Source organism: Podarcis muralis, chromosome 4 (genome assembly GCF_964188315.1).
Source record: "Podarcis muralis chromosome 4, rPodMur119.hap1.1, whole genome shotgun sequence".
In the NCBI taxonomy this organism is placed as follows: Eukaryota; Metazoa; Chordata; class Lepidosauria; order Squamata; family Lacertidae; genus Podarcis; species Podarcis muralis.
In genome coordinates, this window is record NC_135658.1 from 6,822,278 (window position 1) to 6,836,748 (window position 14,471).

Below are 14,471 nucleotides of genomic sequence, written 5' to 3' on the forward strand. Positions count from 1 at the left end.
CCTCCCCCTTCCCCAGCATGGAGGCCCCCACCTTCTCTTCCAGTATCTTTTGCCAGACTCGACCAGTTTTCAGACCTCTGAGATTAGGCAGAGAACGCTTCCTGCATTCCAGTGTCTGACTCACTCCTGTAGCTCTCACACAGCTGTCTGTCACTCTGTCTCTCTTTTTCTTCTCTCCCCCCCCCCCCCCCGTTCAGAAGTCAGATGACAGTTGCTCTCCCCCTCCTCTCTGCCTTCCGCTGCTAACTCTCCTCTCCCTAGGCCTGCTTCTTCTCTGGCTGGCAGCACCTGAGCTTCGCTGACAGTCGTCTCTTTGGTCAATCTAAGACTGACAGGAGCAAAAACAAAAACCTGAAGCTACTTAGCTTTCCTAACAATTCTGAAACTGACATTTAAGATTGCCTCAGAAGTTCAGACCAGCCCAATCCTGGTAGAAAAAGGAATAATTTGAGGAAGGCTGTTCAAAGAAAAAACTGTAATTTACTCTTTATTGTGGGGGTGTTAGGTTCCCAGGTGTTATAGGGGGCACTGTTGAGCTCTGTGAGAATATATGAGGTTGGTCCCACAGAGGTATTTTTTGAATTTCCAGGCAGATATGACGATCCCACAGGGAGCCTTACCAAGAGAGGCCAATATCCCACGATTCTCCTCCATGACGTCCTTATGCAGAGCTCTCTGGTCAGGATCCAGCAACGCCCACTCCTCGTCCGTGAAACGAACAGCAACATCTTCAAAGCACAATGGACCCTAAAAGAAAAAGGGAAATGTCCTCCTCTGAGACAGCAGAAATATGATCTGCTACACAATGCTCTGTTGTTTCCTTCCTGTTAATAATAATAATAATAATAATAATAATAATAATAATAATAATAATAATTTATTTATTTATACCCCGCCCATTTGGCTGGGTTTGACCATGGGATCTGACCATGGCACTACAACCCCCCCTCCCCGCCCACAAGGCCTGGGTTGCTGTGTAAGAGAAACCTGGTGGGCAAGCAGCGGCAAGGACAGGCCCATCTGCTTCATCCAACCAAGTCTCTGTTACACATGCCAGGTCAAGTCCTCCATCCATGATCAAGTCATGAATGGCAGTGGCTTTATGAATCATTGACCTGGCATTGCACAGCAGCACCTTCAGGTCATGTGGGTATCGCTTGCTGATTCTAGTATCCGTCCAGTCAGGACCAGACCTGGAGGCAGGGATAGTCCTCAAACAACGACTAAACCTGCCTCCTCTGTAATGACAGGCTCTGGTCTTAACATCCACCCCACCCACCCCACAAAAAAGTAATCAAAAGGGGGGGAAGGAATTTTTTTAAAAGATTTAAAAAAATTTTAAAAACATTTTAAAAAGAACATTGCGCTGCTCCAAGTCCTCCTGGCCAGCAGGAGCAGCAGCAGCAACCGTCCTTATGAGGCCTGTCAGGCCCCGCCCTGGGCCAGGTGGTGAGTGGCAGGAGCGGGGCCCTCAGGCACTCATGCAGGGGAGTCCTCCTGGGCAGCAAGCAGTCCTTATGAGGCTTCAGGCCCCACCCTGGACCAGGTGGTGAGTGGCAGGAGCAGGGCCCTCAGGCACTCCTCAGGCACTCATGCAGGGGAGTTGTTTCAATAGGATTACTTTGCTGCACATTTTATTTATGGATGCTTATTTTATTCTAAGTTTTAATTATGGGTATTCATCTTTGTGCAAATAGGTGGTACTCCACTTTGTGTTTTCCAAGTCATTCTGCCTAGAATTCCAGTTTGCCTGATGGAAGGGTCCACTTTCTCCTCTCCTCCTGAGCTGTTCTGGGGAGTTCCCTCCCAATGCCCTAGAGCCAAATTCAAGGGGTTCATAGGGGCATAGAGCAGGAGGAATGGGGGGCAGGCCCCATTTTGCAGCCAATGGGGCTGGTTAGGTGAATCCAGGCCACTATTTGTTCTGATCTGTTCACTGCTTAGAAACCAATCTGAGCATTCAGTGATCAATCTAGAAATAAAATAAGCCTGTTTTGGATGGCCATCTGTCTTGGGTGAGATTCCTGCAATGCACGGGGTCTCCTGGCTCTGAGAGACAAGCAGGGAGGGTGGCTTCTGGCAAAAGGAGAGGGAGCCACCGGTGGCTCTTCCTTATCCTGACTCACCTCTGCCTCTCGACCTTCCTCTCCCACTCGCCTCCTTCCTCTTCTGCCTCTGATTCTGCACTGCATTCTTCCACAGAGTCTCCCAGCTCACTAAGCCCTGTAACCCCTTCAGCTTCTGACACCTCTTCTTCCCAGGCTTCTCCCTCTTCTCGTTCATCCTTGTTCCACCTCCACTCCTTGGGCTCTGAGCCATCTTCCCTTCCTGGTTCCCCGGCTGCATCCTCCCACCATTCCTCTGTCCCCAACAAGTCCATGACATTGCTCCATCCCTCTGCCTCCGTCCCCACAAGGCAGCTTCCCCTGACCTGATCTGGTTCCACAGCCGCTGCTTCCCTTCTGTCCCCATGAAAAGACGGATCAGGAAGTCTTGTCGGCATCATTCTGGCACCTGCAAAAGATAAAAGGAGTGCCGGCTTCTCTCACAGGTGAAACAGGGCATCTCTAACTGCAGATGGGACTTTGAGAAAGCCTTACCTGCTGAGAGCATTTGGACGTTTGTGTCCATTTCATATGTTTGTTGTGCAGAAATACATCTCCCCTCCTCTGGACCCTTCTTCCCAACAGTCTCCCTCCAAAACAAGATGAAAAGAACCCCCAGATGAGTTGGAAAACTAACGGAATGAGAGAAAAACCACCTTCCTCCTTACCCAGTGGCCTCTCTCTGGTGTCCAACGGAGGCTTCTCTGTCACACAGGAATCCAGGTCCATTTCCGCAAAGATATCCTTTCCGTGAGAAAGAAACAAGGATTCAAAACAGAGAATGGGGAGAAAGGCTGCGAGATCTCATTCAATAGATGCTTTCCCAGAAAAATGTTTCTCCCAAAGTGCTAGAATGCCACAAGTAATTTAGAACAAAATGCAACATGTGTTATTTTTTTATGTGATATCCTATGTCCAGCTATGTGCACTGCTACACTTGCAAATAGCCTTAAGAGGCCTGACATGCAAGTCTCTTAAGATTTACACGAAGGCATATACCGTATTTTTTGCCCTATAGGACGCACTTTTCCCCCTCCAAAAATGAAGGGGAAATGTGGCTGCGTCCTATGGGGCGAATACAGGGTTTCGCTGAAGCCTGGAGAGCGAGAGGCTCTTGCTCTCCAGGCTTCAGGAAGCTCTGCGCAAACCTCCAGAGCCCGGCGCCTCCAAAGGGTCGCACAGAACTGCCTGCCCTCCCGGACTCTGTGCAGCTCTGCGCATCCCTCCGGAGCCCGGCGCCAAGCCGCGCCGGCCTCCGGAGGGTTGCGCAGAGCTGCCTGCCCTCCCGGGGTCTGTGCAGCTCTGCACGACCCTTCGGAGCCCGGCGCCAAGCCGCGCCGGCCTCTGGAGAGTCGCGCAGAGCTGCCTGCATTAGGAAGCCTCAGCGCGCCCGGGCTTCGCACAGCTGTCCGCAAGCCTGGAGAGACCAGTGCGGCTCCCTAGGCTTGCAGTTAGCAGGATCTTCTGGGGGCTGGGGTCAGGGGAAGCTCGAGCTTCCCCCGCGCCAGCCCCGTGCCTGGGGGGGGAAAATAATTTTTTTTGTTCCCCCCCCCCAAAAAAACCTAGGTGCGTCCTATGGGGCGAAAAATACGGTAAATGTACCAAGCAAACACATATATTTTATGGGGGGCCAAAGACCCCTAGTAATTTAAGAGTGGCTTTATTCCCTACACCCACAAGTCTCAGAATACTTAGAACATAACATAAAAACACAAAACATCACGTGTTAAAATAGCATTAGATGTCAATAAGAAAAAGGCCTGGTTAAAAAGGTGTGGATTTGCCTGGCTCCTAAAGCTGTATAATGGTTTTTCCCACCTTTGTATGGATTCTTTGGTGGGAAGTGAGTTTAGAGCTAACAGTGAAGCTCTTTCCACATTCCGCACACCGATAAGGTTTCTCCCCTGTATGAATTATTTGATGGGAAGTGAGATCGGAGCTCTGACTGAAGCTCTTTTCACATTCTACACACTGATAGGGTTTCTCCCCCTATGAATTCTTTGATGGGAAGTGAGATGGGAGCTTTGACTGAAGCTCTTTCCACATTCCACACACTGATAGGGTTTCTCCCCTGTATGAATTCTTTGATGGGAAGTGAGATGGGAGCTTTGACTGAAGCTCTTTCCACATTCCACACACTGATAGGGTTTCTCCCCTGTATGAATTCTTTGATGGGAAGTGAGATGGGAGCTTTGACTGAAGCTCTTTCCACATTCCACACACTGATAGGGTTTCTCCCCTGTATGAATTCTCTGATGGGAAGTGAGATGGGAGCTATCAGTGAAGCTCTTTCCACATTCAAAGCACTGATAGGGTTTCTCCTCTGTATGAGTTCTTTGATGGGAAGTGAGAGAGGAGCTACATGTGAAGCTCTTTCCACATTCCCCACACTGATAGGGTTTCTCCCCTGTATGAATTCTTTGATGGGAAGTGAGACGGTGGCTGTGAGTGAAGCTCTTTCCACATTCCACACACTGATAGGGTTTCTCCCCTGTATGAATTCTTTGATGGGAAGTAAGATCGGAGTTTCTAATGAAGCTTTTTCCACATTCCACACACTGATAGGGTTTCTCCCCTGTATGAATTCTTTGATGGGAAGTGAGAGAGGAGCTATCAGTGAAGCTCTTTCCACATTCTACGCACGGATAGGGTTTCTCCCCTGTATGAATTCTTCGATGGGAAGTGAGAGTGGAGATCCGACTGAAGCCCTTTCCACATTCCACACACTGATGGGGTTTCTCTCCTTTATGAATTCTTTGATGAGAAGTGAGAGAGGAGCTCTGACTGAAGCTCTTTCCACATTCTACGCACGGATAGGGTTTCTCCCCTGTATGAATTCTTTGGTGGGAAGTGAGATGGGAGCTATGAGTGAAGCTCTTTCCACATTCCACACACTGATAGGGTTTCTCCCCTGTATGAATTCTTTGATGGGAAGTGAGATTGGAGCTCCGACTGAAGCGCTTTCCACATTCCACACACTGATAGGGCTTATCCCCTGTATGAATTCTTTGATGGGAAGTGAGATAGGAGCTATCAGTGAAGCTCTTTCCACATTCCACACACTGATAGGGTTTCTCCCCTATATGAATTCTTTGATGGGAAGTGAGATCGCAGCTCTTCCTGAAGCTCTTTCCGCATTCCACACACTGATAGGGTTTCTCCCCTGTATGAATTCTTTGATGGTTAGTGAGAGTGGAGCTATCAGTGAAGCTCTTTCCACATTCCACACACTGATAGGGTTTCTCCCCTATATGAATTCTTTGATGAGAAATGAGATCGGAGCTCTTTCTGAAGCTCTTTCCACATTCCACACACTGATAGGGTTTCTCTCCTGTATGAATTCTTCGATGGGAAGTGAGAGAGGAGCTACATGTGAAGCTCTTTCCACATTCCACACACTGATAGGGTTTCTCTCCTGTATGAATTCTTTGATGGGAAGTGAGAGAGGAGCTATGAGTGAAGCTCTTTCCACATCCCATGCACTGATAGAGTTTCTTTTCAATGAGATTTTGTTGATGGGAGGTGGAATTGGAGCTCTGACTGCAGCTTTCTCCACACTCCAAATTTTTTTGTGGCTTCTCCTCTCTGGGGATTTTTTCGTGGTCACCTTTGTTCTTGATTTCCAATTCATCACAATCTGCATTGGGGACAAAAAGGGATTTGAGCCTCAGGAGCAAATGGAGAAGAACTGAAGGGAGTTGCATGTGTGTTCATTACCTGTGTTGTTTGTTTAATATGAGATTCGGATGAGTTGTTGAATGTTGCTTTGTTTATATAAAGCAGTGGTCAAAATTGTGAAAGACTTTTGGAATAAAGTGTATTTCAGAGTTTTGATGGCTTATAACACCGCTTCATTTGGAGTAATGTCATAAAATTATATATCAATGGAAAGATAATTCGATCAAAAATGCAATCAAGAATGCAATCCAAGAAAGTTTGTTCAATTACCCGTATTCTATCAAACGTTATAGCCAAATAACCTGAAAAAGGAAGCACAACTTGCTTTGGTTGACTTTTGTCAGTATGTTATGTGATTGCTATCAAGTTGGTTGGTTTATTGTGTTCTTTCATTTAGTGAGGGTGTAAGACATAATAAAATATAGAAATGGCACAAGGAGTTGAGTGGTCCCCAGAAAGTGATGTAAGATTGTACTATTAAGTGAGCAAGGCTACAGTTATGAAGAAATTAGAAGAGAGATTGGGGAAAACTTAACCAAAGTTGGCCTTTCTATATTTTTGAAGAGGTATAAGGAGACTCAGGGACGCGGGTGGCGCTGTGGGTAAAAGCCTCAGCGCCTAGGGCTTGCCAATCGAAAGGTCGACGGTTTGAATCCCCGCGGCGGGGTGCGCTCCCGTTGTTCGGTCCCAGTGCTTGCCAACCTAGCAGTTCGAAAGCACTCCCGGGTGCAAGTAGATAAATAGGGACCGATTACTAGCGGGAAGGTAAACGGCGTTTCCGTGTGCAGCTCTGGCTCGCCAGAGCAGCGATGTCACGCTGGCCACGTGACCCGGAAGTGTCTCCGGACAGTGCTGGCCCCCGGCCTCTTGAGTGAGATGGGCGCACAACCCTAGAATCTGTCAAGACTGGCCCGTATGGGCAGGGGTACCTTTACCTTTTTATAAGGAGACTCAGTCACTACAAAAGTGACGATGGACGAGTGGAGAGACTGTGCCTACATGACAGAAGAAAATCATCTGGGTGTATACAAGATGACATGGTGCAATGTAATGGGAAGTTGAGTGCAAGGACTGGTCTAAATGTTAGAATTCTAAGAAAAAGCCATTGTTATCTCTCCTTCAAAGGTTGAAAAGATGAAACCCATGTTAACTGGACAGTGGAACAATGGGGCGGTGTTATTTGGAGCGATGAGACCCAAATCTCCTTGCTTGGTAGTGATGGCATGAAATACCCGAGGAGAAGAATCAGATAACATTTACATCCTACTTGCATTACACTGACCGTGAAACACCCAGACAGTGTGATGATCTGGGGTTGTATCGCAGCAAAAGGTGTGGGCAGAATTTGCGTCATTAATGGGAATATAAATGTGGAAAAATGCATAAACGAAATATATGAGCCCAAATTGAAGTGTTCCGCAGGTGATCATTTCCCAGATACCGAAGCATTTATATATTTTCAACAGGATTCAGCTCTATGTCGTGTTGTTGCTGTGTGCAAAAGGTGCTTTCAAGATAATGATATTTCACTGCTGGAATGGCCTGGGAATAGCCCACACTAAAGAAACTTGTTATTCAGAAGCAACCCAGCAATAAAGCCCAATTAGCAGATGACATAATTCATTCTTGGTTTCACATTCTTACAGCTGCAGAACTAAAAACTTGGTTCACTTCATGGGAAGGAATTGTAAGGCCGTAATGAAAGCTAAAGGTTACCAATGGTTACCAAAGGTTTCACGTTTTTTCTTTATGACTGCTGTTCTAATAAATACTCCTTCATAAAAGTCATCGCATTACATTCAACATTAAATTATCTTTCCATTGCTATATAATTTTATGGTATTACTCCACACAAAAGTGGTGTTAGGAGCCATCAAACCTCAGAAATACACTTTTCACAGAAGGTTTCCACAATTTTGGCCACTAGGAGAAGTTGTTCATTTTAAAGTTAATGTTCTTTTATATGGAATCAGATTGTTATTATTTATGTTTCATGATTATATGTGTGTTTTGGAAGCCGCCCAGAGTGGCTGAGGCAACCCAGCCAGATGAGCAGGGTAGAAATATAAATTATTATTATTACTACAGTGGTACCTTGATTTAAGAACAGTCCTCTTCCAGAAAAGATTAAGTTTGTAAACCGAGGTACCACTGTATCATCATCATCACCACTGCTACTTCTACCTGAAATTCAATAAGTCTAGCTCTTCTTCTCTGGGATGAATTTTGTTTGGCCCAGTCATGGCATCCCCTCCATCTCCAATGTCAGTCGTCTCTTTAGTCAACCCAAGACTGACAGGAGCAAAAACAAAAGCAGAAAACCTGAAGCTACTATCTTTCCTAACAATTCTGAAGCTGACATTTAAGATGGCCTGGGCAGTTGAAAGCAGCCCAATCGTGGTAGAAAAAGGAATTATTTGAGGAAGATTGTTCAAAGAAAAAACTGTAAGTTACTATTTATTGTGGGGTGTTAGGTTCCCAGGTGTTGTAGGGGGCGCTGTTGAGCTCTGTGAAAATATATGACGTTGGTCACATAGAGCAGTGTTCCCCAACCTTGGGCCTCCAGCTGTTTTTGGACTACAACTCCCATCATCCCTCACTAGCAAGACCAGTGGTCAAGGATGATGGGAATTGTAGTCCAAAAACAGCTGGAGGCACAAGGTTGGGGAAACACTGACATAGAGGTATTTTTTGAATTTCCAGGCAGATATGACGATCCCACAGGGAGCCTTACCAAGAGAGGCCACGATCCCACGATTCTCCTCCATGACGTCCTTATGCAGAGCTCTCTGGTCAGGATCCAGCAACGCCCACTCCTCGTCCGTGAAACGAACAGTGACATCTTCAAAGCACACTGGACCCTAAATGAAAAAGGGAAATGTCCTCCTCTGAGACAGCAGAAATATGATCTGCTACATAATGCTCTGTTGTTTCCTTCCTGTAAATTGCGGTGTTGTTTAAATAGGATTGCTTTGCGGCACATTTTAATTATGGGTGCTTATTTTATTCTAAGTTTAAATTATGGGTATTCATTTTTGTGCAAATAAGTTGTACTCCACCTTGTGTTATTCAAGTCATTCTGCCTAGGCAAGCATTCCCGTTTCCCCAATGGAAGGATCCACATTCTCTTCTCCTCCTGGGCTGTTCTGGGGAGTTCCCTCCCAATGCCCTAGAGCCAAATTCAAGGGATTCATGGAGGAATGGGGAGGGGGAGGAATGGGAGGCAGGCCCCATTTTGCAGCCAATGGGGCTGGTTAGGTGAATCCAGGCCGCTATTTGTTCTCATTTGTCCACTGCTTAGAAAACAATTTTAGCATTCAGTGATCAATCTAGAAATAAAATAAGCTTATTTTGAATGGCCATCTGTCTTGGATGATCTAGCAGAGATTCCTGCATTGCAGGGGGTCTCCTGGCTCTGAGAGACAAGCAGGGAGGGGGGCTTCTGGGAAAAGGAGAGGGAGCCACCGGTGGCTCCTCCTTCTCCTGACTCAAAACAGCCTCTCGACCTTCCTCTCCCACTTGCCTCCTTCCTCTTCTGCCTCTGATTCTGCACTGCATTCTGCCACAGAGTCTCCCAGCTCACTAAGCCCTGTTACCCCTTTAGCTTCTGACACCTCCTCTTCCCAGCCTTTTCCCTCTTGCCCCTCTGACCGCTCATCCTTCCTCCACCTCCACTCCTTAGGCTCTGAGCCATCTTCCCTTCCTGGTTCCCCGGCTGCATCCTCCCACCATTCCTCTGTCCCCAACCAGTCCATGACATTGCTCTATCCCTCAGCCTCTGTCCCCACAAGGCAGCTTCCCCTGACCTGATCTGGTTCCACAGCCGCTGTTTCCCTTCTGCCCCCATGAAAAGACAGATCAGGAGGTCTTGCCGGCATCCTTCTGCCACCTGCAAGAGAAAAAAGGTAAGCAGGACGCCAGGAGTGCCTGCTTCTCTCACAGGTGAAACAGAGCATCTCTAACTACAGATGGGCCTTTGAGAAAGCTTTACCTGCTGAGAGAATTTGGACGTTTGTGCCCATTTCATATGTTTGTTTGTGCAGAAATACATCTCCCCTCCTCTGGACCCTTCTTCCCAACCGTCTCTCCCCAAAACAAGGTGAAAAGAACCCTCAGATGAATTGGAAAACCAACAGAATGAGACCAAACGGAGAAAAACCATCTTCCTCCTTTCCCTGAGAAAGAAACAAGGATTCAAAACAGAGAATGGGGAGAAATGCTAGAAAGAGAATAACAAAGACTTGAAGGGTGTGAGGTCTCATTCCATGGATGCTTTCCCAGAAAACGGATTGGCCATCAGCAGACCATTATGGGATGTTCTCTGTCCTGTTTGGAGCCCCTTGGGAGTATCCAGAGGAAAGTCTCTCTCACCTGCTTTCTCTCCTCTGCCAGACTCAGGAGGAAACCTTCGGCCAGGGCCACCGCCTGGGAACTCGTCTCCGCTCCGCAGTCCCTCACCCAGCTCTCCATCTCCTGGGGAAGGACAGCCAGGAACTGCTCCAAGATCACCAGGTCCAGCATCTCAGCTTTCGTGTGCCTTTCCGGCTTCAGCCACTGATGGTCAAGGTGGTAGAGTCGGCTGCAAACCTCTCGGGGTCCTTTGGCCTCCTGGCAGCAGAACTGCCTCAACTGCTGGCTCTGCACCTCTGAGCGGAGGGTGTCCTCCTCACCCAGGATCTTCTGCACAGTGTTTTCCCAGAATCCCCCACTGCTCCCAGTTTGGTTGGCATGGCCTCTTCCTGCTTTAGGGCCAGCTGAGTCTTGCTCATCCATCTGTGCTCTCATGAAGCCTCTGAGAGATCGGAAGGAACCCTTTGGTCTTCTGCCAAGTTCTGTCCGTCTTAATGAGAAGCTCTAGCAAATCCTACAAAGCAAATACATTGTTCTGTTACAAAATATCTAGGACAGGGGGGGAAATGGTTCCCTGAGCAAGCATGGATGAGTCTTGCTGGAAACCAGGGCTGGACTGCACCAGATCCCAGACCATGAGCTATCTTTTTGAAAAGAAAGAGCAGGAAGAGGAGAAGAAATAAGTCTCTAGCCTTCTAGCAATGCAGAATGTGGAGGCAACTGAAGGGATTTCTGGGAGATTAATCAACCTGGTTTCTCCTGCCTTCCTGTCAATGCATGAAGTCAGAACCGAATGACAAGGGAGTTATTTGTATCTTGTGATAAATGGATGCTTCTCTCTAGTGGGGGTCCTCACCAGGGGGGTCCTCAGGAATTGCTCCCCCCACCCCCACCTCCACTCCCTGCTTCTGTCTCCTTTTCTGCAATCTTTGCCGCTGTGCAGACAGATTCGTGGGGTGAGGTCTCTTTTTCTCTCTTCCGAGGGCCAGGAATGTATCTGGCCAACCCCCAGAGGGCCAAGTGGGCGGAGCCAAAGACATCTCCCTTGATTTTTTGGTTGTTCTATTAGATAGCTTAACACAAACTGGTTTGCAATGCAGCAGCCAGGCTATGGGCTGGGATCCCTCTCTTTATTCCTGGCCTTTCTCTCCCACCTTAACTTCCTTCCTCCCTGTGGGGTTTTTTTGGGGGGGGGGGGGCTAGTCCGCCTCCTCCTCCAGCTTTGGAAAACCATTTGCACATGTTTCCTTTGTAGTGCAATGACGCTGAGCGATGTCACACAGAGTTAAAGTCCCAGGGACTTCTTTGTTTTAAAAATGGAGATTTCGTGGGAGTCAGGGATCCTCTGATCTGCAGGAAGGAGAGTGTTGCATACCTGGCCCCTCCCTGGCAGGACCCTCTCCTCCCTGACTTGGGGTCCCCCCCTGCAGAAGCAGATCAGGCCCCCCAGGCACCCTCCCCTGCTGCAGCCCTGGGACCCCCCACCGTCTCCCCACTGCACCCTCTGTGGGGAGAGAGAGGAGACCCACCCACTGCTGTCAACCTTCCTTTTTTTGGTGGGAATTTCCCTTATTCCAGCGCCGTTTCCCGCTGCTTCCTGCTGCTATCCCGGATTGGTAGATAGGTGAGGCTGCTGATCCCTTATTTTCAAATCTGAAAGTTGACAGCTATGGACTCACCAGATCCCAGGAGGGGGCAGCGAATCAGCCCTTGCAGCAGAGACACCAAAGCAACAACCCCCCCCCCTTTCTTGCAGGAAAGGACTGGGGAGGGAGGGGCCTTGGCTCTGGAGGACCTGCCCCCCCTTGCTTCCTGGCCTCTCTAGGAAGGCAGCTCACTTCCCTTTAACCCTTGCCAAGCCGAGTCCCTCCAGCTCAGCCCTCTCTCGCTTGGCAGAACCTCAGATTTCTATTATTTTTATGGATTTTGGGGGCCATCTGCCCCCCCTGGCTACGCCCATGCCCAGATATCCTTTTAGGGGTGAGGCTCTTGGCTGGACTCTGATCGTCTCCCTCCCTTGGCCAGAAACCAGAGGAAGAGCTTGCAGGGAAAAGGGCTTTGCAGGAGGCAAGGAAGCTCCTCCTAGAATTCAGGAGTGGAGAGATAGGAGGGGATCCCAGGGTCATCTAGTCCAACCCGAAGCAAGAGGGGGCCGGGTCTAGTTCCCTAAGCAGGCAGCCCTGTTTAGGGAAGCTTTCAATGTTTAATAGGTTATTGTATTTTAGTGTTGTATTGGAAGCCACCCAGAGTGGCTGGGGAAACCCAGCCACATGGGCGGGATATAAATAAATTATTATTATTATTATTATTATTATTATTATTATTATTATTATTATTATTATTATTATTATTATTACAACGCCCAGCAATGCAGGAATCTCAGCTAAAGCATCCATGGCAGATGGCCGTCCGATCTCTGCTGAGAAACCTCCAAGGAAGGCGTGTCCACCACCTCCCAAGGGAGACCATTCCCCTGCCAAACTGCTCAAGGCAGCGGGTCCTGAGTTCTAGCCCTGCTGAAACCATTGCATTGGCTGCCAAGGAGGAACCCAGCGAAGTTCAAAATCAATAAATCCTATTCTCATCATAAATGAGTAATACTTTCCTATGCATGCTTTTTATACGAATATACAAAAGTATGCCATTTCCCTTTCCAGAAATGGATGGTGGTTGTTATTATGTTTAGGGAAGCTTTTAATATTTGTTGGACTATTGTATTTTAATATTTTGTTGGAAGCCGCCCAGAGTGGCTTGGGATACCCAGCCAGATGGGCAGAGTATAAATGTATTATTATTATTATTATTATTTATTAAATTGATCAGGTGAGTTTTCTCCTTTCGAAAGAGGGAGGTGGAATCTCCATGGTTGCTAATAGCGTAACGTTGAAAGACCAGGGAACTATGGGGAGCCGTGGAGCATCTGCTTGGCATGCAGAATGTCCCAGTCAGTGTAGACCAGGGGTCCTCAAACTATGTTCCCTGGGCCAAATCTAGCCCACCAGGGTCGTGAATCTGGCCTGCACGGCAGTTTCAGAGCCCACCAAGTGTCCGAGGCTGAAAGCATCTCGCCGCCCGCTCAGTCAGTCCTTGTGCTGCGCTGAGGTAAACGCCATTGGCGTGGTGGCAGCTCTACCTATGACAGGCCAGGGGGGTTCGCTCAGGGATGGGGAAGTGTTGTCTTTTGGCTTGAAGAGTGAAATTCAGGTTGGTGGAGGAAGGCAGACTTGGGTCGATTTGGTTTTGTTACATAGACGGTTACTTTAAAGATGGTAGAAGGAAGTATAGTCCTGTTTCTCTAAGTGGCACAGGGGTCTTTCCAATCATGTGATTTACATGCTCTGAAAACTGGGATGTGTTTTGATATTTAAATTTTAAAAGGGTGGAGTGGAACCGGAGATTGGCCATTTTGTTAGCCTGGGGCATTGGTCAGCAACCTTTTTCAGCAGTGGGCTGGTCCACTGTCCCTCAGACCATGTAGGGGGCCAGACTATATGGGGGGGGGGGGGGAATGAACGAATTCCTATGCCCCGCCAATAACCCAGAGACGCATTTTAGATAAAAGGACACATTCTACTCATGTTAAAACTCCAGGCAGGCCCTACAAATAACCCAGAGACACATTTTAGATAAAAGGACACATTCTATTCATGTAAAAACACACTGATTCCCGAATTGTTCGCGGGCCGGATTGAGAAGCCGATTGGGGCGCATCCGGCCCCCAGGCCTTAGCTTGCCTACCCCTGGCCTGGGGAGCCACATTCTGGTTGAAGGAGGCCAGGACTGGCCCCCAAGGCTTGGGATGTCCCTCCTCCACTGCAGTAGGGCTTGGAATCCACGAGAAAACTCTTGGAATAGCTTTTCCAGGTGCTCAGGGACAGACTCACCTGTCCCCATGTCCTTCTCTTTGCAGATGTGCTGAGGTTGCACATCCCTCCCTCAGGGGTGAGTATTGGGGAGAACAAGAGCAGGGACTCAGACCTGTCCTCCTTGCCCCCCACTCTGCACTCCCTTCGTGAGGAACTGACAGACTGACTTTTGCCTTTCACCTGCTGGAGGAAGATCAGCTGTACCTGCCGGAGGTGATTCAGAACTGGCAGACAGCTCAGCTCAGGGGGCTCTGAACCCAGAACTGCTCCAAGCAGGAGACGGCCAAAGCCATCCTGATGAGTGATGGGTGGTGTGGGAGACCCCCATGGGGAAGTGAGGGAGGGAGGGGCTTTGGAGAAGGGGTTGTCCGCCTGCCAGAGAGGAGGACCCTACTGGCCTAGGTTCATGTATCCTGTTTGAAAGGGGAATCATCTCAGGGACTTCCTGTGAACATCTGGGTCAGGAATGCTG

At 48.3% G+C, this 14,471-nt stretch overlaps 1 protein-coding gene across 1 annotated transcript in view; it reads right to left on the reverse strand.

Moving 5' to 3' along the window:
- Window positions 1-14,471, reverse strand: part of LOC114592676 (uncharacterized) — a 182,008-nt gene that overhangs the window by 54,490 nt on the left and 113,047 nt on the right. The window contains 4 exon segments of the mRNA XM_077928077.1: window positions 960-972; window positions 4,219-5,742; window positions 8,518-8,644; window positions 9,590-9,672. Of these exon segments, the coding sequence (XP_077784203.1) occupies window positions 960-972; window positions 4,219-5,742; window positions 8,518-8,644; window positions 9,590-9,672 (1,747 nt within the window).